Source organism: Simochromis diagramma, unplaced genomic scaffold (assembly GCF_900408965.1).
Source record: "Simochromis diagramma unplaced genomic scaffold, fSimDia1.1 OVJJ01000171.1, whole genome shotgun sequence".
NCBI lineage: Eukaryota > Metazoa > Chordata > Actinopteri > Cichliformes > Cichlidae > Simochromis > Simochromis diagramma.
Genome location: NW_024387222.1, coordinates 162,012 through 190,000, shown reverse-complemented (window position 1 = coordinate 190,000; position 27,989 = coordinate 162,012). Strand labels below are relative to the sequence as shown.

The 27,989-nt window shown below is 43.6% G+C and overlaps 1 protein-coding gene and 1 non-coding gene across 2 annotated transcripts in view; one reads left to right on the top strand and one right to left on the bottom strand.

Annotated features, from left to right (window-relative positions):
* tmem65 (transmembrane protein 65) overlaps positions 1 to 26,782 on the bottom strand; it is a 36,333-nt gene extending 9,551 nt beyond the window's left edge. Inside the window, exons 1-4 of the mRNA XM_040052023.1 lie at positions 25,946 to 26,782; positions 2,757 to 2,801; positions 1,791 to 1,858; positions 1,578 to 1,632 (exon numbers count right to left, since the gene is read on the bottom strand). Coding sequence (XP_039907957.1) covers positions 1,578 to 1,632; positions 1,791 to 1,858; positions 2,757 to 2,801; positions 25,946 to 26,183 — 406 coding nt within the window. The 5' untranslated portion in view covers positions 26,184 to 26,782. The remainder of the gene's footprint in view (positions 1 to 1,577; positions 1,633 to 1,790; positions 1,859 to 2,756; positions 2,802 to 25,945) is intronic.
* A 292-nt stretch (positions 26,783 to 27,074) lies between these two features.
* On the top strand, positions 27,075 to 27,156 carry trnal-aag. The gene has a single exon. It is a non-coding gene; the product is annotated as a tRNA-Leu (tRNA).
* The last annotated feature ends 833 nt before the right edge of the window (positions 27,157 to 27,989 follow it).

The following is a 27,989-nucleotide window of genomic DNA, read 5'->3' as shown; positions in this document are numbered from 1 at the left end:
CGTGGGGAAGAGAGGGGAGAAGGCGAGCTCGGGTGCCTTTATGGTTTCGCAGAGCAATAAAAACCCAAACTGAGAACCGCAACAGGAGACGGGGTGACGGCGGGATCTGTCGCAATAAGCGGCAACAATTCTGTAGAATCGAGTGTAAGCGCTGGCGGCGGCGCGGGAGCTGCGCAAGCAATAAAAACGTCTTCCAGGTGAAGCCTGATGGAGAAGCCAACACCGCAGGTGCTGTGAAAGCAATCACATCTGGGAGGATTTTATGTGGGACTCTAACCTGGTGACAGGATGATTTTCTGGAAGGATTGTGCTTCCTTTATCTGCTCGTTTAGAACTACATCAACTTATGACTTTCCTGCTGGGCTGCTCTGTTATTGCTTTAATGCCAGTGGCACAGGGGGGTGGACTGCTGCCCATTTCAGACTAAATACAAGTTGTTTTCCTTCACTGAAGCCCTGAACTTTGCTAGATATCACCGGGAAGAAGCTGTGCATCCTGTAACTTTCACTTAGGTGTTCACCTAATGGAAGGAGTTCTGTAAACTCTGCACCAGGCCTCTCAAACTCCAGTCCTCCAGGGCCGGTGTCCTGAAACTTTCAAGTGTCCGTGCTGCAATTAGTAGGTCACTAGCAAGACTTGACTGCATGCTGAGGTGGCAATGCAGCCATTTGACTCATGTCAGCAGGCAGGCACATGGAAAAGTTTCAGGACACCAGCCTTAAATTCGTGGTGATATTTTGACTTAAGATCCACTCTGTAGTCCACATGTTGTCCTGACATTCAATCTCAAATCTCACTTCATTTGGTAAACAAAAAAACGTTTCTCAGCATCTTTGGCTTTTGTTGTTTTTTTATTACGAGTGCTAAAAGTTCATTTCCCATAACCTGAGATAAGCACCAGCATCATGTGCTGAGAGACGTTCCCAGCAGAAAGTTTCTCAGTCTTATCTGTCGTCTGCTTCAGCGGCGTTTTTACAGCCACGCTGGCAGTAGCTAACGAGCTTCTTCCTCTCCTCCTTTCTCCTCTTTTTATGGCGCTGCAAACATTAAGATTACGATCTACTGTTTCAGACTACTATAAAGATAATTACTGGAGTTAGATATTTGTAGTTTTAAAGTATCACCCTGTACTGCGAGACCCTACGGCCAGGCTGACGTGCACACTGAACGACCCTGAACGATATAAAAAGATCGACAGATTTTCACTGCATGAGGCTGAAAACAGACTCAACTCTGATCGGGAAGGTTTTGATGTGGCCATACCCTCCTCTCCTCCTCATCCATCAAAGCTTCGCAGCTTCTACCGGCTATTCGAGTGGGAACGCTCCTCAGTGGAGTTTCATAAATCAGGGATGTGAGGATTCATATGTACATATATTAACACATATTTGCTGTAAAACGGAGAAACGAATCATCTCACGCATGAGAAATGGGAGCAGAAAGTTGCTTTGCTTGGTTATCCAATCAAAACTTTCTACATTAATCAATTAAAATATTCATTAGAAATGAGCTCAAGAAGGCCAACAAGATAACGAAGTCATTTTAGGTTACGCGACTCATCACCGCTCGGCTCTTACCAGCCATGGTGGAGATCCCCAGAGTGACTCCGATGGAAAGTTCGATTTGAGTTCCCTGGAGAATGAAAGAGAAAGAGGTGAAGCGCTCATCCCGACTCAGAGTTAGCACATCGGGAAGAGCAGACAGAAGGAAATTACAGCCTTAATGCAGAGATAAGACTCTTTTTTCTTTACAGGCGACTAATTCCTGCAAAATGAGATTCAAATACTTACTGCTGCAATCATGATGGCATTATCCAGAAAGCCAAATCCAACAAAGGGGATGGCGTTGTGGAGTAAAACTGCAAATTAACAGAAGGAAAATGAAAAACGTGGAAAGCACAGAACAGATTTATTTGAATGTAACTTGGAATAATTTGCACAGTGAACAGCTTCCCTGTATCTGTGATAACGGTTTGTTTACAGGAGACCCGTTCTGCTCATTTCCACCTGCATATTTATATTAACTGGCTCTGTAAGATTATCTTTGCATCACTCAGACAAAAAAGTCCTTATGCATCTTAAACCTGGCCTCGGTGACGCCCTTCAGTTCAAGGCTTTGCGAATATCTGCTTTTTAAGGCTGCTTCTTTTAAAGAAGACTAACTGATCATCTTTGATAAGAGCAGCTTCCACTGTAACAGCAGAACAGTTAATAAAGCTAATTATTGATTTTACCTTCATATTTCTATTTGAGACATTATATGTGGGAAGCATTCAAAGACAGTCCAGGCCAAAGTGTCTTAAACCTGCACTCCTTCTAATCACCAGCAGGAGGCGACTCCTCTGGCTCGCTTGATTCGTGACCTCGGTAAACATGATTTTGTGAATTTTGGTCCCATAGACAATAAAGAGGGTCTGCTTATTAGCTAAAGACATGTCGTTAGCCGTGTCCTTCGGCTCAGTCGGGAAAGCAGCCACTCTTCACTCCTCCCCTCACAGGACAGGCAGACTTAATTGGCTAAGTCCATCTTTTTTATACAGTATCATTAAAATCTGTCTGATTGGTGATTCTGTGCATGCATTTTTAATGTCCCGGTGACCAATGACAGTCACTTGTGAGGACACACAAACTGGTCCTCACAAATTTGAAGCATTTTTGAGACTCAAAATGTGGTTTTAGTGTCAGGGTCACAGTTAGGTTATGGTTAGGGTAAGCAGCATATACACACGTATGTGTGTGTTTGTTTTAATCTCTCACCGTATCTGATCTGGGCTGCCGTCGGCGGCGAGGGCTCCACTTCATCTGTGAACAAAAGCAAAAGAGAAAATCAGAGTTTCACTCATTAACTGCTGAGGTTTGACTTCAAGTGTCTGCAGCAGCATGGAGACGCAGTCAGGACACGGATTCACTTCTTTAGAACTTCAACTTTAATCATGGAGCTCATCAGTGTGAGGTGCAATGATTAAACGCTCACACCACCACCCCACATGTTTCATTTATGCAAATATAAACCAAAAGGAATTTAAATCGAGTTAAAACACCAAGACGAGGCCGCTTTTGTGTTTATGGCTCATGCTGTGTGTGCTGCGCAGTGGATTCCCACTCTGAGTTGGGTGGGTCTGTCACCAGCCACAGCAGCTGGTCATTTACTTTGTTGCTTGCATTGCAGGACTAACACAGGGACAGGTGTCCACTCACAGCACGTTCACAATGAGTAAGCTAACGCTGATGCCTGTGGACGGTGAGAGGAAAGCTGGAGTCCTCGGAGAAAACCAACGGAGGCAACAACGCTAACCGCTGCACCACCGAGCCATCGGGAAGGAAATCCTGTTTCCAAATAACGTTCTTTTCCCCCCAAACTTGATATTGTTTCTGCTGCTCTCCAACAGCCACAAACTCAGGTATCAAAGGGCTTCAAATATGAAAATAATGCATAAAAACCACAGTTAACTACCAGCAGATTCACTGAAACTCTGCGAGAGCGGCTTTCTGACGTCCATCCACAGACTGGCTAATCTCACGTGTTGGTTTGGTCCTCTCACCTTAATTGGTGCGAGGAGCAGCAGACTGGCTGGTGTGCGGAGCGCCCTCGAGAGACGCTGAGATAACTCGACAGAAGTGTGCCACTGGAGCAGACCGCACTCTCGGCCAGAGTCCAATTACAGGAGCGGGTCGATTACTGCGACGCATCAATTTCCCGACCTCTGCCTGTGCGTCTGTATGCTCCTCACACACTAGTTTCACCAAGTTTTCCTCCTGTTCTTAGAGCAGACAGTTTTCTCTGTGCACTCTCGGCTCTGAGGGACTGTGAGGCAAGAAGCCTCAGGTTAGACTCGTTTCCCCAAAAATAATTGTTTAATAAGTTTATATCCTTAAATGTGTGCAGCCTCACACAAACAATGATTCGCAGCCTCCTCAGACTGAGGCAGCATTAATGTATCGCTGGTATCACAGATACATGTTCTCTCTGCCGCTGTCATAAGACAAGCAGATGAAGAGAAGTAATAAGAACAATATTTTATTTGTGTCAGCCCGAAACAATCAGCTGAGGGAAAGAAAATGGAGATTATTTCCTTCATTTTCTGTTTCTCGTTTTAAAGCCACACACAGAACATGATCAGAAAGCACAAACAATAAAAGATCATGGACACGAACATGAGTGAAAACAACAGAACTGGGAGCTGTGGATAACCTTCTTTAGTTTGATTTAGTAAACTGGATGGAAACTTAAATGTTGCTCCATGTTCAGTTTTAACTGGGAGGCCAGTGAAATGTTCAAGACCGATGATCAATATTTGATTTGGATATGCAGGAAACCAGTGCCAGCAACTGGGCTGATGGGATCCACATCCCTGATCTTAGAAACATCCTGTAGCTGCTTGGTTTAGTTGAAGAGGAGAAAATAGAATAAAAGAAACCCTGTGCCCTCCTTATTCAACCTAACATCCAATTACCACAAACCTCCAGCCTTTGTATTTGACTCTGAACAACTTCTCATGAGGAAAAAGAAAAAACATTCATACTGAAAGAAAAAGAAATCCTTCAGCTGAGGAAACCAGCGTCTACAAATTAAAGCTTCTCCGAAGGATCCGACGCTTCCTTCTGCTTCCTCACTGAAAGCTCAATAAGCCAAAGTTGCCAAGCAACAAAATCCCGTTCCAGTCAGCGAGGCCAGGCCTTAGCAACAACATTCATCCAGGAAGTAACTCGGCTGAAGGGTGTGAAGGAATGTAACAGGTACAAAATGTCACTCTTCACTCATCTAACACAACAGGATGCCTCTGAAGTGTAAGGAGAGCCTCTCACACATCGGCACTGACAGCTTCCACTACAACAGCAGCAGTCGATCCCTCGCAGGCATGGAAAGCACTACTGGCTTTATTTTGGAGGCGTAATATCAAAAAGGAACGACAGGTGAGAGGCTGAGACGTAAATGTGTGATCCTGCCAATCAAGCGAACTGACTGATGCTCATTAAAATTCAAGCAAATGACCAGAAAACCAACTGAACGCTGAGATATTTGAGAATTCTGCAGTGTTTCCCACCAACTGAACGGCTTTTTGTGCTGTCAGCATATGTGAGTTTGCTGGGACGTACTTGTGTCCAAGTGGCATGAATATCATCAGATGGTGAGCTCGAGGCGCTGCGTAGATGCCCGAGTACCTGCCAAGTTTCTTCTGACCATATGGACTCATCAGCAGGGCATTATGATTAAGGGTGTGCATGACCGGACAACTACATGTTTTAATGTTGCAGCCTTTGCTAGAAACACTAAAACACTGTAAAAAGATGCAACAATGCTACGACCACCAGCACCGGTCTGCAGTACTTTGATATAAAGACTGATGTCAGCTCGGTCAGAATAAACTGGAATATCACCAAATCAGTCGAGGTGACGTGTGACCACCTTCTGCACAGAGGAGTGGACGCGAGCATGGAAGAAGTACTGCCGCTCAGGTCAGTGCTCAGTTTCAGTCAAATAGACTTTTTTTGTGTGTTAGACGTTGAAACAAAAACAAATGAGTTACAATACACCAGCTACACACTGGCCTTTTAGGCAGACTTCAAAGAAAACAAGAATGAATGTTTGATCATGAGGTCTGCAACCGTATAGTTCTGTTATACTCTGTTGTGGTGTGCAGAAAAGAAATTAATTATTCCACTTACAGGTTTTTCCTCTGGAAATATTTACATTTGTACTTTGTGACAAATAACTGAGGTTGAGTATTTCTGGGAACAAGTCTGCAAAAATCCCAAACTTCACCCGATTAAATTCAGTCAACCTCACGATCGAGATCATGTTCTCGGCGCGTGCAGACAGACTGTGATCGCTGGAATCACTCGTTCGGGGTCCCATTCTGACCAGTTACACTGTGCACTTCAGACCTCATACTGGTGCAGACAGCAAACATCGACTTCTGGTTTAATTGGACCCAAGTTTCCTGTGGAGGAACATCTCTGGAGAGGCCCGTCTGGCTGCAGCGGAGACGTTTTCAGTTCACAGCTTTCAGGCCTGAAGGCAGCACGTCAGGCGAAGAGTGCGAGCGTGTATTTATATATTTGTGGGGACCACAAATTGGAAGTTTACTATACTTGTGGGGACCAAAATCCTGGTTCCCACAAGTCTGAAGGCATTTTTGAGAGCTATGGTTATGTTAGGTATTCATTTTTCATGGTTAGGGTTAGGGGCTGTCCCCACAAGATATGAATACCTGATGTGCGTGTGTGTGCGGGGGATATCCACTGAATGTCAATGAGAGGATCTGGTGGAGCTGCAGGTTCAATTCGATGTGATTTATTCAGATAATGTTCTGATTATACTCGCACGCAGGGCCGCCTCGCTCTTCACACAATCACTGGAGTTTTCATTATGCAAACATCTCAGGAGCTTGTGTCTCACAATTTATTGTATTCATCGAGAGTGTCACACTTCATTAGTAATTCATAGAGTGAGTATTTACACTTTTACTTTTAAAGAAGTCCATGCAAAGAGAAAAGAGAAAGAAATGATAATAAACTCTGTGTGTACTTCAGCAGCATTATGAACTGCAGATTTTGTGCTCTGGCAGCAATAATTTCCCCTGACAGATGATACACTTAAAAAAAGATCAAACCTGACCTTAAGCCTAATTATTATAAAACACTAATTGATCTCTAAAGTTAACCAAAACTAAATAAAAGCTTTGAGCAGGTCCAGCCAGTGAGACCTTTAATCTTAGAGCTGATCAATGAACCTATAACAGATTAATCTGAGGAGCACGGCGGTACAGTCTGCTGTGAAAGGCTGGGCCTTCATTAAACACACTTTGATCTCAGCAGCTTTCAACACTTCTTTAATCAGAGAGGCCAGCGTTCAGTTTTAGTGTCTCAGAGGGCGATACCTCCAGTTTCATCAAACTGGGAGGGTGAAGGCCACACGTGTGTACACCGTGTTTAATCTCTGTCAACAGATGTGCGACATAAATATGTAGGATCACAACATCTTTGGTTCCCGTTTGCAGTTCAGGTAATACTGCTGAGTTTGTGCAGGCTTGGACTGGATGCAGAGAAACAGACCACGAGAAGGACAGAAGGAAATACTGCATTTATTAAAACGCAATCTGAAAACCATCAGTGATGTGTTTACATTCATAAACAATGGAGGACACACAGAACACCATCTGCTGTGTGGAGATGCCCTGACTACACTGAAAGCTGGCAGCTGAGCTGCCTACAGAGACTAACCACAGGAACACACTGGGAACACGCTGGGAACACGCTGGGAACACACTGGGAACACACTGGGAACACACTGGGAACACACTGGGAACACACTGAGAACGCGTCTGTGACGACTCGACTAAAAATCAGCAGAAGTGTTTGAGGATGCTGCTGACTTCCTGCCCTCTTCCTCAGCTGAGCGCAGCTTTGCTCTGGAGCCATTTCAAACGACGTGGAGCAGAGAGCAGCTTCTGAGTGCAATTTGATGGTATTGTAAGCCAAAGCGACTCGAGCAGAGTCTCGAGCGGGTGAGATTAGATCCAGAGCCCACATCAGAAGCAGAGCGTGACAGAGCATTGCTGAGGTGGCCGATAAAGCTGCAGGTAAGTCTGCAGACTAGTTGGGATTTTGCATTCATGCAGAGTGTACGTGTCAAAGGAAAATCCAAGTTAGAGATAAAATGGACTGTTACTTACATTAAGCACCGTTTTTCACAATAAAAGTAACAATACAGGAACAAAGCGTTTGCTCTGACACTTGGAAACTCACAGGTTTGAATTTGTGGAACTAAAACGTTCCTGAAAAGCAGCACGACTCTGAACTCATCATTAATGTTTCTGAACGCAGAAATATTAAAGATTAAAACAACAGAAACAAACCAAAGATGAAACGTTTCCTCTGACCTGAAATACTCTGTGTGAAAACAGCTTCAGGGTCTTTTACATTAGAGCTGACGGAACCTTTGCTGTTCTCCTCTTGAACCAAACTTTACATTCCTCCCAGCAGCAAGCATCTAAGAACTAACCTCTATTTTCCCAGCCTTCAAATCATTTTGCCTCCTGGCGTGTGGGGAGGACCGCAGCCTCGTGCAGCCGCTGTACTGGTGACTTTGTGTCTGTCTTTCTTTTTTAGGCCACAAAGAGCGAACAACTCATTTTCACTCTTTTTCATTTTGACTTCCTTGCGCCTGCAGTGTGAGTACAAACACGGCGACTCCTGGGAAAACGTCCAGAAATAGGTCTGCCTGATGCAAGCGAAAAATTAATATCACTGTACAATCTGCCAATAGCTGCAGATTTGGAGTCAGATGAGTAAACGCTGAAGAGTTCAGCTCTCGAGTGTTTCTGCTGCAGGGTATCTCATAAAGCTGCTAATGACAGCAGCGTGAGTGGAACACAGTTCATGTGTCAGTGTGTGATTAAATCAAACATAAGCTGACTGTGTGTGTTTGTCTGCGTATACATAATTAGACTTCAGCAGATGCAGCATCATCTGTCTGCTGTCACACTGCTGATTAACAGCGTGGAAATGCTTCCTGCGACACGCCTGACGAACACACAGCCGACGCCGCAGACACAAGTAAATATAAATAATCACCACAGATGACATCGTTTCACAGGCACAGCTGGACTCAGAGAGGGATTTATGTACCAAAGTGCATTTACCCACATTAATCTATTGCTGTGGCAGATAATGCGCTCCATTATTAACACTTGTGCATGCATAATATCAACAGTGTGCAGCTCTGAAGGTACAGAGCTAAATCCACCCAAAAGTGGAAATCAGGATATTTATTCATGCATTTGCATTTTTGAGCATCTTTTGTGCTCCTTCAAAACTTCAACCTTGAACACTTTCAGTGAAATGTTTCCACTGGCTCAGTGAAAATAAGACAAATGCTTACTCTCATATTCTCTGTGAGATGAAATCCTCAGGATTGGCTCCAAAATCAAACAGATTGTTCTTCTAACATTTTCTTTCTCCCACAAACTTTTATACTGGGAACACTGGCAGCATTGGAGTTCACCCACAGGAGGTCAGAGCGCTGCACAAGCCAACAAAAAACTAAAACCTTGGCTTTGTGCAAGAGCACAGTCATGCTGAAAGGTAAAGGACAAACGCAAAGAGCCGACGGCCTCGAGTCTTTTTCCTGCTCTGGTGACCTGCTGTAAGCTGCAGGGCCACGCATTTGTGCAGCAGGTGGAGAAGCTGCTCACGTCGGGCTACGCCGATCTCACCGAGGGTGCAGGACAAGGACAGCCACCACCAGCTCTGTCCAACACGCTGAAGAGGAGCAGCAAACAGAAATCTGCTGCTCGGTTTTCTCATCTGCTCCACACTATTTGTCAAATACGGGGCGATCGTGGCTCAAGAGTTGGGAGTTCGCCTTGTAATCGGAAGGTTGCCGGTTCGAGCCCCAGCTCGGACAGTCTCGGTCGTTGTGTCCTTGGGCAAGACACCCGTTACCTACTGGTGGTGGTCAGAGGGCCCGGTGGCGCCAGTGTCCTCCCCTGGGTGGCTGTGGCTACAATGTAGCTGCCATCACCAGTGTGTGAATGGGTGGATGACTGGATGTGTAAAGCGCTTTGGGGTCCTTAGGGACTAGTAAAGCGCTATACAAATACAGGCCATTTACCATAGTCCGTGTGCGCGCATGTAGCAAAAAGATGCACACACACAAAAACTTTAATTGAAGAGAGAAGGCAGACCGTCCTATCAAGGATGCAGGCTGTTATGTCTCTCTCTCACACACACACACACGGAGCAGAACCTCCGGCCAACTGCTTCTCCTCCATCAGCAACCTGGCGGCTCATCAACCGTCACTCAGAGGTTTCTTTATATTAGAAACTTTGCCCACCAAACTGCCACGCAGAGGAAAAATAATTGGTGGTGTCAGTTTGGCATCAGTCGTTTTAAAGCAACCTCATCCCCATTTTCAGTCTGGGGTCTAAATAGTTCCACGCTAAAGACCCTCCAGACTCCAAATTCTTCACCTGACATGAGCTGAGTGTGGTGAACGACGACACTGAAACAGTCTGACTGAATCAGCTGGTGAAAACCATCTCTCTCTAAAAGTATGTTTTGGAGTATTTTCGTGCATTTTTTCCCCAAAAAATTGAAACTGAAAAGTTGAAACTGGAAGCGTCCAGCCTGCGGACCTGCAGCTCTCACACATCCTTCTTGGCTTTGTGGCGTGAGTCGACCTCCGCTGCCAGAGGCCGGCACAATAAGCTGGTGCATCTCTGCTGTGTAAGCGAAGGACCGGAGGCGTACACTCAGCAGTGAAGCAGTTTCCTTCAGTTGTCTCTACTTTGGAAATAAAACAGTCTCCAGGCAGAGTTTAGCTCTGTTGTGAACTTCCCCTCTTACAGCTGACACGGCTTTGAAACAACATGCAGATGTCCACAGGTATAAAGTTACATTCAAGAGGTTTTACATTAAACTTCAAAGAGAAGCTGCTACACTTAAGATTCAATACAACCAATAAGTGTGTATTTTAGGCTCCTGCAAACACCCCGTCCACTATAATTACTATAATCACAGTATATGAAAGAGCAAAATAAGCACTGATTAAGTGACATGAAAAGCTGGTGTGTATCCAGACGCTTAATGACCAGTGATAATGAAGTCTGATGTGCGTGTGGTTTAATGATTTCACTCAGCTCAGCGGTTCTCCTGCAGACTGTTATCATTAATCTCATTTATGTGAGAGTCATCAGTTTTCTTTCTTTGTTCCATTTCAAAGCTGCCACACAGTTTTTCTAATAATAAAACAGAATAATCACATAATCTGGAGCTCTGCCCGTCCTTGAGGATTTTTAATTTATCTTTATTTTACTTTATTTACTGCTTTCTGTTTGCAGCTGACTGGGTCTCTTCACAGCTCTCAGCCTTCCTTCGTTCTGCATTTCTCCGCCCTGCTGTTCTTCTTCTCTCGCGCTCTGTTTGTGTAATTGTCAGCTTTGTCAGAGGAGACGATTCATCTCAATCTCCCTGCGTGACGCGCCACTTTGGGCTCAGCTGAAAGCGATATGATGTGTGCCTGGCAGGCGGGCCGCTGATATAAGGAGGCAGCTCGAGTTTTTAAGCGAGGGCCTAATTTATGTGCCACCTAACAGCACCTCAAACCACTTCTTCAACAGAGTGTTCATCGGCCTCGAATCTCAGAGGAAATGACACGCTACACCCTCACGTCCACAGAGAGGCTGACAAGTTCCCGAGGAGGGCTGGCACCCTGCAGGGCGCGATCGAGTGGATGAGCACGTGGACATGTGCACACAGCGCTGTCTGTCATACTAGTGCTGTCAAAACATTTATTTCCTCAAAAGAAACCATCAACACAGAAATGAACCATCAGAATATCATCAATTATTCATCTTTGTTTATAAGTTCTATAATAAAATTCTGGAAGTTTGTTGATGGCCTTTGCCAGCAGTAAGGATTTGGTGTTATCATACATTATGTACGTTGAATGGAGAATAAAATATAAATATAAGTAGAAGAAGAAGAAGAAAATCTTAAAATGTGTTAGACCTGGTGGCTGTGACTGATAGCTGCACTACTATGAGCTCTGCCTCATTCTATGCCATGAACCATTTGACAAATACACTTACATCCATGTAATCTGTAATCCAGTATTAGTCTGGATGATTTGTTTGTCTATTTTTCAAAGACTGTAAATGATGGAGAACAGATATGAGAAGAAAGAAAGATGAAAAACTATGAAAAGGAGGCCTTAGGTCGACTATACTACACATGTAGTGTCTAGTTAAATCAGCGCTCCTGAATCTTTTTTGCGCCACGGACCGGTTCATGTCCGACAGTATTTTCACAGATCAGCCTTTAAGGTGTCGCGGATAAATACAACAAAATAAAACCAGTATCGGTACCAAAAAAAAGAAGATTTATTCATAACACACAGGAGAAGACCCAGGGAAAAAGAGTTAATGATAAAAACCCTGAAAACCATGGATTTCACACCTGAGTCTCAACTCTCGCGGCCCGGTGCCACTCCGTGGCCTGGGGGTTGGAGACCGCTGAGTTAAATGATTGATAAAAGTTATTACATACAACGGATCCTTTACAAATTAAATGTGACCTTGTACTCTGAGGATATTGTTACAAATTTGTCATTTTTCTATTTAGAACTGATGTCATCCCTATAATTAACAGATACATACAGATACATACATAAATATGTAAAAAACTTGCAACATTTGTAGAACTGTTTGCTTTTTGGTTACACACAGTCCATCCTTCATATACAGTCTATGACTACAGCTCCTTCTAGTTTCATCTTTTTTAAGCCAATATGTAATCAGAGCTGCCTCCATCCAGCACTAAGCTGATGTCTGAAGTGAGGGAGCATTGATATTGTGCATTAATAAGCAGAATTTGTAGGCAAACAAACAAGAAATCCCCCCCCCCTCCATGTTTGCTGCAGCGACACTCCACGTGTCCTAATCCCACTAATTAACTCCCTGAAGATTTGCACTTCTTGAATTCACTGCAGGTGTCACCGGTGGGAAATGTGCTCAAACCTGGAGAAAAGAAAGCCTTAGACGCATTAGCCTCTAAAAAGACTTCTCTGAGATCAGGGGATATTTTACTAGCAGTTTAGCACAGCTGGTATGGTAATATATATGTTTATATAAAAACTGCATCAAAATCTGTATCTGTATCAGCAACACGGGTGGGCAATATACGGTCAAAATTATGTCATGATATGTTGAGCAAATTTAAGACAGAGGTTCCTGAAGTAGCTCTCGCTCTCATGCACGTCTGGGTTTGTCTGGTTGCTTAAGGAAGAAACCACACGGCTACTTAAAAGCAGTTTGGTGTTGTATGATTTTGTTCATCTGGACAAATTATTTGATAAAAAGGACCGAAATGCACAGCAGGCCCCGAGTGTGACCCATTCATTGCCTGGCTTACGTGCTGGTTCGCTGTATGTGTCGCAAACTCAGTGCACAGAGACAAATTATAAACTGAAGCGTATGGAGGTCACGTCAATCCATCAGGCAGGTTCACTGAGCAGCACCATAAACGGAGCGCTCTGCTCTGCATTCATGTGAAGGAAACGTCTGTCACACTTTTCAGTCTGACCCCCGAGTGCGCTCTGAATGAGGAAAATGCAAAATACTGAAACGTTCCCCTCAGAATTCTTTCAGTCTTTGTTCAGACAAACCTGATGGTGGCTTCTCTTTTTTTTTCACTAACGAAGTTTCAATTAGTCAAACTTTAAATATATTTTTTGTTTATGAAATGGGAAAAATAAGAGGAAGATTCTGACTTTTGTTAAATAGAAAATCTTTATGCAGACCGATCGTGCTCGTGTGTGGGCAGAGGACCAACAGGTGAAGTAAAAGTAATGTTCTGGCTCCTCAAGGGTCGCCCGACATATTATGTGGTGATAAATAGGTTCATACAGTATTTGTTTTGGGGGGCATTTTTACACTGTCTGTTTTATTTTGACATCCTACCGGAAGCGGGGCATCTCACTACTTCCTGTCTAACGGTAGAAGGATAATTATCTGCTCCTGTGCCTGCCTATGCTGTGAACTAAGCCAAAAACGTCTGTAAGTTGGCAGTAATGTTGTATTTTTACAAGTGTGTGTTTGGTGCCAACTGTCGTGAGTTACTTGCGACTGTTTATACGTTAGCTAACGTTAGCCTGTTTAGTTTTGCTTTACTTTGTATGATAAGGAAATGGAGCCTGATGTTTATAGGTCATAGCATTTTCTAATTGTAAAAAAAATGTTTACATATTTCAGCTTACACATGAGATTTTGTGTCTTGTTTTTCATTCATTCTTTCATAAAATCCATGCCATGCATCCAATTTGAAATAAAATACCAGAAAGAAACAACGGTGTGGTTTTTCTTTGTGAGATGATGGTTATCCACAACGCCTAGTTAAGTGCGAGGTCATGAGTAATGTTACTGAAGATGACTACATACGTGCCATTTGTTGTTTCCCGGTGTAGAGAATAACAACACAATATAAAGTGAGATTTTCACTCTGGACTGAAACACAGGACAGAGAGAAGACTCCAGAACTAACTTGTGGTTCGTTCACGCCACAGTGAAGCATCCTTCGCCTCAAGTTTATTTATTTGCTCTGACAGCCAGCACGAGGAGTACAGCAGATAACTGTTCTCGCCTCTCACCCAGTGTTTATTTTTATCATTTTGCAAAAAGTCTAAACATTGTCAGCGCTATGAAAGTGAGGAAAAGCAGCAGCAGTGGCATGTACTTACATTTCTGTGATGCACATAGACTATGGTATTATTATGTACTATAATGTGTAACAGTACTGTTATATGCAATACAAAAGCTTCTCCAATAAATGCTCAAAACTCTGCTGCTGGTGGCAGAGAAGCCCCTCTGTTTGCATTCACTTAGTTTAATTAAGCGTACCAACACCTTTGTTTCCTCTTCAAAGGATTTGCAACTTTGGATATTTGCTAATTCCTAAAGCTAAACCTGGGTTTGGATTCTTTTAAACACCCTAGCCTCCAGGCTCTGTGCAGTACACACTCACAAAGCTGTGGCTTTAAATCAATATCCTCAAACAGCAGAATGTGTTGTTCTGGAAGAAGCACATCACAGTGACACTTGCTGCCAATGCACAACAACAGTCCAACACTGATCTGTCCTCCCACTGCCGATGCACAAACATCTGCATCATCTGAGCCGCAGAGTGCTGACCTTAGGACACGTTTTACTCCTTTAAATCCTCATGTTTACTCCTGGTGGTTTCAGGTATCATGACAAATGGCCTGTTATAGGTCACTGATCTCTCAGACTGCTACCTCACCTTGTTTTATAAAGTTCACAAAAAAGCTTAAAGCTAATGGTAGCTTCTAGCAGGGTGAGTTAGAAGAAAATAAAAGAATGCATCGTCTCTACCTTTAGGACTCGCAGTGCTAAAATGAGCTCCTAACAGAGAACTTATCTGCGGTCACTGCCAGTAAAGGTGCACCAGTATTTTAAACAGCTACAGCAGTGAGCAGCCATTAAAGAGGATGGTGATGTTGAAGAAGCTGGTAAGATGTTCAATCACCTCATTAATAACACAAATAAATATTTTAGTAACATCCAGTATCACTGTCTACAAAACTCTACTGTTAGACTACTACCACCTTTAAAATGCAGTTATGGATCAGTCTTTTAGATTAATAATCAGCAATGAAGTTAATGCTCACAGTGTGTGAGTGAGTGGAAGTTCCACAATCCCACGCCATCTCTGCGGCCAAAAATGTACGAGCAGAAATCCAACATGTCAATAAAGCTTTGTTTTTGTGTCTTTGCTCATCAAAACAGTTTAGAAAATATTAAAAAAAACTTCAGCTGCCTCTATCGCCCAGCAAGAACGGTGACATCATCCAGAAGTAATGCGGTCAATCGTTCTTATTGGTTTCATCTCATTTCTTTACAGAGAGTTGCTCTCAGCATCGTTCTCAAGGGAAAGTCTGAGGAGTTAAAAAAAAAAAAAGCTCCTGCCAGCAGGATAAGAAGCCACATCCGTACAGCTCCTGCTGTTTTCATCTACACGGGAGGATCGTTTCAATGGACAGCAGCCACACTGTGAAAACCACCATCATCTACTTCAAACCCACATGAGCAGCAGAGTCACACTGTAATGCATTTTAATTGGACTCAGTGGATCATCCAGTCCAGCTGTGGCACACAGTTATACACAGATACTGCAGATACACATGTTCCTTTAATGTTAGAACTGTGAAACACTTCAAATAGAATCGTTGTGGTGCTTCGTGTTAGTCCACTGTAGCAACAATGTAACCAAAGAACTACACCAATACCAACTATAAGACGCCAGTTTATGCACTTTGTTGTGGTTGTCGATAAGCCCTTTCATGGGCAGTAAGCCAAGAATCATCTTTATGAAAAATAAAGTAACAGCTGAACTATCTGAACAATGAGCAAGCACAAAACTTTAACGTCACAGTTTTCCTGCACATTAAAATTTTCTGTACTCAAATGAAAATCACAAGCGCTGTGATAAAATATTTAACGGTTTTCTTTACGTGGAGCTTAATTATGTTTGGTGTTAACATGTAAACCAATCATGGTGACACATGTGGCCTGTTTTTAAACCTTTATTTAACCAGAAAGTGAAACTGCTCAGATTAAGAATCTCTCGTTACAGTCGCTTGGGCTCAAAACAGAAACGGTGAACTTTGTTCTCAGCTGTCGGGACAAACTGGAGACAAACTGTCCAGTAACAGAAAAGGATTCAGCCTCCAGACAGAAGGGTTTGAACCCTGGACAGTAACTGTGAGGCAACACTGAGCCAGGGAAAACCCTGGACGTGACACACGGGATGCCAAATGCTCCTCGTATGCAAAGCCCAAAATCCACCAATAACCATATTAGAGCTGAAATATCAGTGCATCCATCCCGGAAACGAATTATACAAAGCAAGTTATTTTAGCTTTTCCCCCCATATTTTGAAGAGCATGATGTCATTCACAGTCAATATACGAGTGGACACCTGACTTTCATTGTCAAAGTCCAAGTCACAGTCTAGTTGCGTCTCTTGTCTCACTGCTGCTCCACTGTGATGGACCGCTGCTGTCCTCCTCTGCCGTGAGCTGGGGTTGCTCTCCAACCATCACCTGTAGCAGATGCAGGTTCTGCTTCATGTCCTGCAGAGCAGAACAAAAACCAGCAGCAGCAGAGAATGATCGGCCATGCAGCTGATCATAGCACTCTGTTATTTAACGGCCCTCTGCAGAAGAACAGCATAAACCGTCTGGATCAGCATGCCTCCTTTTGAGCAGCCGCTCACCATTACGGGAAAACAAATCTATGAGTGACGCTGCTTCCCACGCTTTGAAGAGCAGGTGAAATGTAATGACTTAGTCTCATCCTCAGTACTGCACAAAACAGCTCAATATTTTCCTCATTTTAAAATATCACGAGTCAGTCGGGTTCAAAGTGGGCTTTTTAAATGTGGCTTTAAAAGAAATCTTGCTGCGAGTGATAATTTCCATCAGTAACGGAGAGTTTAATTACAGCTTAGCAGCAGCAGCACATCCACATTGCTAATTTATGCCTCGTTATGGTTTCCTAACAGCTTCGTTTTTATGTTAAACTAAAGTAATGAAAAGTGTGAAAACACATCTTTGCATGTATCACATTATATGTGACTTGTGTCACATAACAGCGCTCTAAGCCCACATTTCTATCAGACTGGTACCACATGATGTCCTCAGAAAGCATCAGTATCTAATTTAGTTCACCAAAAACAAACTGAGTTACAAGAGCATCATTAGTCACAATCTGTTGCTGCTTGAAAATCTCTAAATGTCCTTATTAAGTGTGACGACATATTTAATGGTGCAAATTGAGTTTGCAGCATAACTTCAATTTATTTCTTTGGCTCCTGGATGGGAACTGCTACTGGCTGCCAGTCCGACGTTATTGCACATGTCACTGTTTGTTTTGGACCGACCGAGTGGTCAGAGAGTCTGCTACACAATAATAGTCCCAGTGGGATGTATGCAATTCCACAACTCACAACAACTCACTGCTTTCAGCTCGAGGCTTCAGGACCCAAGGCTGTCGAAAAATGACCTCTGGTTCAGCTGGACTGCTTTTTCGATGGATTTGGAGGAGACGGTCTCCGTGCGGTTGTTTTGGTCCGAAGCAGACTGTGATTACACAGTCAGTCATTACAACCGCACCTAATGAACCAGAGGTCAACACTAAACAAGCTAAACAGGCCGACAGTGTGGAAACACCCGTAGTAATGTAGCAGTAACGTTACCTTTACACATCCAAGGATCCTGAAGATTCAAGTTTGGCATTTACATAACTGAGATCATCATTTTAGGTTTAGGTATTCAATGTTCCTTTTCCCCCCTCTCGAGTGGGTTCCTCATCACTAGTTGTTACAGTTTAAACTGCAGTCGGTGCTTACATGGCTTCAACTTTGCATCTTTGAGGCCTGTCTGTGTTGTAGCTTCCTGAAACAGCAGAGCGAGCTCGTGGTTTGTAGCCTTGCAGACGAGGGTTAGTGCACCGGGTCTCGTCCAGTTCGGATGGTGGTCCGTGCCTCTGGGACTTATGTCCCATGTCGTTGGGCTGCAGTGTACACCACAGGTTGGTTGCACCTGAATATGAGTCTTTGTTGGCTTGGAAAAACAAGGACTTCACACACTAGCACTAACTGATGGATATGAAGTGCAAGGATTTACGATAATAGCAGGAGCCCATGATGCCACAGCACAACATGAAATACAGATGTGAATCTACCCTGATTTATGACAACTCAAAACCTTTGTGACAAGCCAACAATCTGCAAACCATCAGATTACACTCACAGCGCGCCTCCTGCATTAATAGGGTTCACTAAAAGAAGATGTAATGTGTTAACGAGCCTGGAGACGAGCTCAGAGAAAATCTTTCAGAGTTTCTCGCTGTTCCTCGATGGCATTTAGCTCATTAGCTGGGAAAGTAATGGGCGCGGGGGGACGGGTGGGGGTCTGAGCTGCAGACAGTTGCTTATTAGAAGACGTTCGGGGCCAAACCGGCCGTCTAATTAATATGGAAGATGGTGCAGAAGAAAGAGGTGCTGCTTCGGTGCCCGACTACACCATCGCACTGAAAAACACACGTTAGCCAGTCATCTGAAACCTGACATACTTTTACTAACTTACTTTTACTGCAACTTTTTTCCATTTGTTGTAAGAAACTCAGAACACTTTCATATTTAAGGCTTTTCTGGTAGAAACAGTGGGAAGAGCAACAATAACAGGATTGCCCGCTTCTACTTTTACAACTGAAAAGAAAGCACCGCACTTAAAAAGAAGTTCAATAGCAGTTTAAGCATCAAGTAAGTCTATGAAGAAAGGAGCTTCTACTAAGCTGAACTGTGGTGATCCTTCTAATTCTGAAAGGAGATTAACTGTTTGGGTCAAACTCTCCCAAGAGGCGCTCAAAGCGCTCTGCTGCGAGGCTGACATTCACTCATCTAATGGGACAAAAAGACATTTAAATAGTGACCTTTAAAACTTTCTGGGTGCTTAAAAAAAGAAAAAAATAGTTAAAGAATTAGAACTCACGTCCACTCCCCCTACACGAATCCGACCAGTACTTGTGTGTAAATACCAGCCCAGTATAGAAATAATGGTACCGGTTTATACGTTATTGAACATGAAATGATATGAAACTCTAAGCAGCAGCTGAACAGACGACGGGGGAGTCAGGCAGAGCTTCCACAGCAAACCAGGTTTTGAAATAAATTCATAAACATCAATATTAATATTAATATACTACCCATAACAAGCAGCTCTGTATAAACTGCATGTATCACTCACAACTAATGGGGGGGTGATTAAATGTAATTTACTATTAATGTGAGCTGTTGGTAACGAGATGGCGAGACAGGAAGACAGAGACACACCAGAGCGTTCGCTTCACCTTTACAGCCTATTTCAGTGAGAACTCACCACACAACCCTGTTCACCAGAGTTCATGGTGCTGTTCTCTTCTTCTTTTTCTATGTTTTTAATAAACATTTCGAGCTAGAATGAGCTAACCTACAATAATCTGCAGTTAGTGGACAGAAATGGACTCCAGTCAGATCCTGTTATTCAACCTAAAGCAAGCGACCGCTTATCAGTGTTCAGTCAATATATTAGTGTACGCTGTATGAAATGTTGGCTCCTATGATTGTTTCTATTCTGTTAAAAAAATCCTCATAAAAGAAAACTTCAGTAATTCTGAGGAATAACTTCCTGGTTAAATACACCCAAACATCAGTAATGCAGTAGCTCATCCAGCCCACAGTCCTGGCTGTGGCGCATCTTTACGTAATATAAAAGTGTCATATCGCACTGCCGTTGCTATAGTAACTCCACTTGTTTACGTTTCCTGGTGCACAACAACGAAACAAAGCCAACCATGTCTGAGAGCGAGAGCTGCGCATCAGCCTCTGATGTTACTTCAACAAACACAGAACACTGTGAAGGTGGAAGCAACAAAGTGGCAAAAACACATCTGTGAACACAACGAGGCTACGAAGGAGGAGGTGCAAGCAGCTGGTGACAAAACCAAACTGCACTATTTGGGCTCCGTGTGACAGAAAAAGCAAACAGTGGGTGGAAATCAGTGACGTGTGGTGGGAAAAACAGCACGTGAGAATATTGTACTGATCTAAAAGATATTTAAGGTTAAGTTACCTATTGTTAGACTGTTATTTTAGACTGTTGCTTACATTTCCCACCCAGCTGCTGCTGTACTTGCATGTACTGGATATACTGCACTACAACGCTGCTGCTGGCACTGTGTTTCAATAGATTCACATGTGGAGTTCGGTAGTGTGTCATCAGTGACAACAGCTGATTTTTAAAAACAGGAACACACCCTTCATTCACTAACACTTCAAAATGCTGCTGCCTGTAAGCAAGTTTTGTATTTTTTTCCTATATCATCATAAATAATCTTCATCGTAAAGTTCCTAAAACACTGATATAATTCTGAGGCTGAAATCACCCACCCCTCCTCAGTCCATTACAGTTCACAGGTTATAAAACTGTAATGTGTGAAGTTTTCTTCTCATTGGTCGGCTGCAGAGGGTTAAAGTCCACTGTGTGCAAGTTTGACTAAAATCGAACCAACACTGGAGGAGGAATCATTCTCATCAGCTGTAGACAGACTGTGTCACGGCCTCATTGGTCCTAATTTATTAAGCCTGTCATTTCATTACTGAGTCAATGGGTTGCTGCATCCTGTGGTTATTTATAGTCACACTAGTTCCTCCTTTGTGATACATGCCCCCAAACATGGAGTGAAGCTGAGAGCAGACAGCTTAAGAGAAATAATATCAACCAAGCTGATGGTAACACGTAAGGTTCCTCTAAATTTAATAAAATCCTCCCTGAACTGAACCATCGTCCTTGCGGCTTCTACCCCGTATAAAGTTTCTCTGACTGAAGATGATGAGTGAAAGTGAACGAGTCGGAGTGAGAGAGGAGCCAAAGCATTGCTGAAAGAGAGAAGCTGTGCAGTCTGCGATACCTCCATCCACCTTTAAATCAGGGGTGGGGGAACTCCAGGCCTCGAGGCCCGGTGCCCTGCAGGTCTTAGATGTGTCCTAATCCAACACAGCTGATTTAAATGGCTAAATTACCTCCTCAACATGAGGCCTGGTAACGAACTAATCATTTGATTCATGTATGTTGACCCAGGGTGAGATCTAAAACCTGCAGGACCCCGGCCCTTGGACCTGGAGTTCCCCACCCCTGCTTTAAATACTGACAGTCAGACCAGATCACATCCAGACTGGTGCAGCCCTAAGAGCAAGAGGAGTTTAAAATTGTTCAGCAGAAAGCCTCAAATTAACGCCCACACATTTGTTAACCTCTCATGCTGCTGTTCAGCGTTTCTGTAATAGGAAACCTGTTGAGATCAGTGAGAGATTTTTAGCTAATAAATATTGTCTGGCAATTTTTCGAAGCTCTCCACACCCGTGCAACGCGGGAAGAAGACACACGCCTGCATAAAACACCTGATACAGCAGTCTCTCTCCTAAATCGAAAAAAATCACGTTCAGTGGTGGGCAAATAAAAACGAACAGTCAGAAAAAGAAATCAGTTTCCTGAAAAAGGAAATCAGCGCATCATCCCACACAGCAGCCTCGGTGCACACGACTAACGAGCAACGTGCTGCACAACAAAGTGACGGGGAGCTGGTCTGAAGCCGTCGCCGTTTCCTTTAATGTCTTCTCAGTAGAGCAGGGCGATATGACCAAAAATATTTATCACGATATACATATGAAAATTTGCGATAACAATATAACTGACGATATAATTGACACTAGACAAAATACTTTACAACTCCTCAACTTTATTAGTGCAAAAACAAAACATCAATGTATTTTCACTTAAACAAGCAGCTGTTTATGTGCATTAAAGTTATATAAAAATTAACAGTACAAATTCCTCGCTGACAGTTTAACCAGAAAAGCATTTCCAGTGGAAACTGGCCGACATATCCTCAGCATAACCATGTATAATATCCACAAAACTTAAAAAGAGGTCATACACACACAATACGGTAACATTATGTTGAGGCACAGTACGTATCACTCCGCGAGGCTCCGCCTACGATAGCCGTAACGCTCCGACAATCCATCAAGCGGTGCGGCTTCGTGGCTCAGCAAAATCGTACTGAAACATCTGACAGATTTTCGAGCGCCGTGCACATAAACTCGTTTCCAGGTCAGTAAACACAACCAGAGTTCATACATAAGGCACACGGGATTATAAGGGGCTCTGTCGACTTTCAGAAAAATCAAAGGATTGATTTTAAGTGTCTTACCGTTATTACCGTATTTTTTGGAAAATACGGTAATAACGACGGCCCGCTAGCATGCTCTACCAAAAATAGTGCTTTGTTGTGTATCTGACGGACGAAAGCTAAACCAGTTCCCCACCACTGAAGTTGCAGCATTTTTACAAACCAGTTCTGGTTCATCTGTTTCATTCAACGATCCGCTTTCACTCTTCTCATTCTCTGTCGCCGCCATGTGCGTATGTAAACGAAGGCACTGCACATGCGCGTTTTACCCATATTCGATCGCGATATTTCATTTTCTTATTGTTTCCCAACATTATACTGGTATTACCGTGAACCGTATGATATGACCCAGCCTTACTTCTCAGTGGGGATTTCACCATTTCAGCATCATCTGACTGTACGAATAAGAATGAGGGAGAACAGGTACTGTTGAATGGAGGAAGGCCGTAAACGCACCACGAGGTATTCGGGGCACTAACCACACACTGAGCACACCCTGGGTGCTGCAGGTCCGCCGTATTGCTCAATGGATGCCATATTTGTATCTCCCGTGGCTTCTACAGAGTGCTTCCAGACACTCGAGGGGATTACTCACATTTCCTGACTGGGCAGCTGATTTGACTATTTTGGTGCTCCGATGAGTCACCGTGGTTTTGGTTTCATTCACGTGGAGACGCTTTATTTGCTTTCAAGCAAACAGTAAATACCCTGTGAGTCAAACACAGAACACCACACATGTGCACGCACGCCCAGCTGTCCACACCCAACAAATGTACAACCTGACACTGGAAGACACGTCAACACACACACACACACACACACACACACACACACACACACACACACACACACACACACACACACACACACACAGTAAGCTTATGAGTGAGGCGTTCACTTGCCAGTAACTATTCAGTAAAAGGCTTTGTATTTATTACACGGTGTGCTGCAGGGAAAAGCCTGTTCTAACGTTTGAGTCTAAGGTTTATTTTTTAGCACCTGACGGCTCTTTTTTGCTTCTCATCCGTAAATAATCTGCTCTTTCACGTGATTCAGTTTATTTTGAAAAGTTTCAACAGGATCTTGAGCTTTATTGTGAAAGGTTTATGTGGAAAATAAACAAGTGGACAACGCATAAAAACAGGCGCTTGTCCGTCCGTAGTGTGGTTATATTAAATAAAAGAGAAAGAGAGAAGTTTAAGAAATTAATATAGCCACTACAGTGACCATCAAAACGATACAAACATATTGCCGTAAACAGTTTATTTTGCGACACCACGAAACAAACGATAGCGTAAAATGAAACGATAGACGTTTTTATATCGTCATCCGATATATATCGTTATATCGAACAGCCCTACCCAGCATCACCTGACAAATCCTGAACGTGTCCTCACTCCTCACTCATGAGTGGGAAAGCACAGTGGGCGAAGCGTGGAGACACTGATGACACGCACAACGCTATCACGTGCACTTCTGGGCTACCACACAAACAAAAACTATGAAAGAGACAGCGTTTAACCCTCACCCCACCTGCACGCTCATCTCCAGGTGAATGCAACTGCCTTTAACCCTGGAGGACACGCCCACAAAACTAAAAACCAGTGAAGTGCAGACACATAAACCAAGCACCTCAATACAAACCAAATGTACACAAAAATCCCAAATGCTGAGGGAACAGCATTTGGGATCAGTCAGAAACTTTCTGACTGGAAGCGACAGAAAGCATCTGCATGGCTGCACTAAAGCAAAGGCACTTTGCTGCTTCCTTCTTACACCGAACCGTACGACACGTCATCCCACCATTCATGTAAACAAACCATCACAATGACTGCAGCACAGTGTGTAAAAGTTAGCAGGCGTTTTGCATTTAATGGCACAACCTGCCCATATGTCTCAAACCTTCAATCACAGGTCTCGTTAAACCCACAGGAGAACTCTGAACACCGCTGTGATCTTCTGAGGCAGTTGGCTTGGAATTTGAGCTTAAGTTAAGAGTGTGAGCTATATACAAAGGATCAAAGTGAGTTTTAGGTTAGCATAATTCACTTTATTATTTTGGTCCTCAGTTTGCTGAGGAATAATTTGACTTCAGGTACATTAAGTCTTAATACAGGTGGGAGCTGCAGGGGATCATCTCTCCAGCAGGAAGAGAAAATACAGGCGGACAGGATGTGACAGACATTATATTCATGTTATAGTTTCCTTTAAACTTATTACTCCAAGTGTGGTAATGAGATCAGTAACATCCTCCATCTAATGTAAGTCTGATCTAATGCGAGTCATTTTCTGCACACAGCATTGGTGGGAAAACATCCAAAACACGCGACAGCTGAAGAGCGACATCATAAAAAATGTTCATCTTTTTTTCTTTTAAAGATTCTGCCAGTTTCCCTGGATTATTATCAATATTGGTATTATTTAAGCATTTATGTGGGCCTTTAAATTGCTTTACAGTGGTTCGTTTTTTTAATCTGGAGAATATAAAATAGAAAACACTTTCATATCATCGTAAAACAGAAATAAAACCACACAAAAAACCTCCTTTGTTATTGGGCTTTGGTAAAATTTAAATATCAGGTCTACAAAGTCTTTAAAAGATTTTATTCCTTATAATTCAGACTTGGATATAATCCCACTTTCTGTGCTGGATCAACACAGTCAACATCTGGCTCGAGCACCCAAACCAGCTCGTCTTCAAGCTTAAGGTGGCTACAAAGCCTGGACAGACCAGCCAGTGAGGAGACTTCCAGCAACCTGCACAGACTGGCAGGCGACAAAGAAAATATGCTGTGTGACTGAGCCAACGCACCAGACAACACACTGAAAGACAGAACATGTCTTTGTACCAAAACAAACAGGGAAGACAACCAGCAGCTCGCACTGTTTATATGTAAAGCCATTTGTGCTGAAGAGGCAGAAAGCCTGGCTGAGATCCTGGGTGGAGAAGTATGAGCGAGGCTGACTGCAGAGCTCACAGAGGGGGCTGGTAATGAGGCTGTTTACAGTATTTCAGTCAGAAAAGACTGAGTGGCTGGAGCTGAAGACCTGAAATGACAGTTTTTATCTGCCTCAAACAGTTGACCCAGACTGGGACAGAGCTGGCAGGTCTCGTCACACCCTGATGATGTCAGTCACAGATTCAAACTGCCACGATGACATGCAACGTGTACATGTAACGGTCTCAAGTCTTAACCACCTTTAAACCAGGGTTCAGTAGCTATGGATGCTGGCACACTGCTGCACTTCAAACAGCGACCAACTGGTGTCACTACTACTGTTTTTTTCCCCTAATGACGCCTTTAAACGTCAATTAGGCGTCTAATTAGCAACACCTGGTGCATTCAACTGTATTGAAACAGTGAGTCCGCGTGTGCCTTTAAGGGTAAGCTGTCAAAGACTCCACCCAATGACCAGGAGCGTTCAAACATAGAAGAGCCCGCCCATCGTGAAATCAATCGGCCCCTGACCGAACACCCAACAGTGTTCTACACCTGGGTTTGACCCCGGGGAGGTACAGAAGCGTATCCGTGCTGGTCTACACTGCAGGAGGGAAATGTGGGCTCGCCTGCCCCGACAACCTGTGACCTCTCATTCAATGTGCCACGTTTAACCCACGCTGCTCGTTGCTTTACCTTGTGCGAGTGCTTTGGACTCGAAGATCTGCAGTTCCTGTAGTAAACACGTCCTCTCCTTGGGGTGAAGGCGGTAAATAAACTCTTTGGCCCTGGTGGGGGAGTTGAGAGGTTCCAGGGGCTCGTTTCTCCCGTGTGTTCCCATCCAGCAGCTCGGAGCGTGTCGCGCAGTCCCCGCCGCCTTCGGTAACTTACGGAGAGCCGGGCGGAAAGCTCTCTGCAGGCAAATCCTTAACATGGTGCCAAAAAGAGCGACTCCTCCAGTCTTTAAGACACAAAGTACTTCTCTGAAGGGTCCTTCTTCGCTTCGCTTTCACGTCTCTCGGGGAGAAGTTGGCCGTCCGTCGGTCCTTGTCTCTCGCTCGTGTTTAATGGTGATAAAATGTGCTTTTAAGAGCAGTTTCTGTAAAACTTTGGTCAAATTTCAAACGGCCGTACATGTCCTCTTTCCCCGCTGTCTGCCGAGGCAGCCGTCTCATGATCTTTTATGACTCGGTGGTCAGGAGTTTGGCACATGAAGTTCAAGCTAAAAGGCGAACAAGACAGCCGCAGTTACACTTCCGCTGGTGGCTTTCAAAATAAAATAATGGCATCCGGTCAAAACTTTTTTTTTTTCTGTCGTAATATTAAAACTTGTGCAGCAGCCAGGAGTGTTTCTAAGTTGGTTATCAGCGAAAATATCGAGGAAGCGGACAGGTGAAGGTAGTCTTTACGGACGAACAATGTAAACTATTCAGGCAGGAGTCTCTGCGGACTGAGATGTTTGCAAACGACCTGGAGAGGATGTTTACAGGATGACAGTAAGACGTGTATGATGCAGGGTTTGGAGGTGGTGGCCACAAGAGGAGGGCCACCTAGATGATGTCCTAAAGCAGCTGAAAGTAGAAGAATTATTGAACCATGAATAACTTTCATGTTGCTGCTGGAGGTGATCTTACTTAGTTATATGACGACGCGTAGCTTTATCAGAAATAATACAGCGTCATATAATAGATTTCTTAGTATATTGCATATAAAACAATAATAAAACGAAACCAGCTCCTCTCCTTCTCACCTCAAAGTCATCTATAAATACTTCGGTTCATCAGCCTGTCAGTTCAGATGGGGCTCGTGTTTGCGTGTGCACATCGGTAGCGTGGCCGAGCGGTCTAAGGCGCTGGATTAAGGCTCCAGTCTCTTCGGGGGCGTGGGTTCGAATCCCACCGCTGCCAAGAATAATTTTTGGGGTGGCTGCTCAGTGAGTGGAAATAAAAACGTTATCCACTGGTGGGAACGTTCGTGGTTCATATTGTGACCCCACCAACCTGCGTGGTCTCACACTCGTGTTTTGTGCAAGAAAAACGTTTTCAGGACAAATAGTATAACAGCACCACCTTGTGGTCCAATGACTCAACTGCATTTCTACACACTAAAATGGGCACACTTCTCTGCACCTAAACTTCTACAGTCCTTCATTTAATGAAGTTATGCTCTATTAGGCAACGTAGGCAAGACTCCGGGTTCTGTCTGGTGTCTAAATCCAATCGAGAATCTGCAGCAAGATCTGAAATCATTATTAGATTTTTCTAAAGCCCTCATCAAACTAAATATAAAAATGGGACAGCAGAATGCTGGAGAAGATGTGGATCAGAAGAGGCACATCATTCCCATATCTTTTGGGACTGCGCTAACTTAAATAATTACTGGCTGGGAATTCATGAGACTCTGTGCGAGGTTTTTAAGATAACATTTGATATTAAATTTGTAAATTTGTACTTGGGCCTGGTTGCTGGCTCGGTCCGGGGAGGGGACACAAAGCTCTTACAAGAGCTATTAGCAGCCAACAAAACATTAATAACCAGAAAGTGGCAAATCCAACTCCACCAACACTTGATTGGTTTAAGGTAGTTTTTGAAATATTTAAAATGGAAAAGTCGACATTCTTTTTAAAAATTCCAAAAGACAAATTCTACAAAATATGGAATAAATGGATTAGCTTTGTTTCCCCCATCCACCCTGCATTTAGGTAAGACCAGCTCTGAATTGGTGTATCTCCCATGTACTG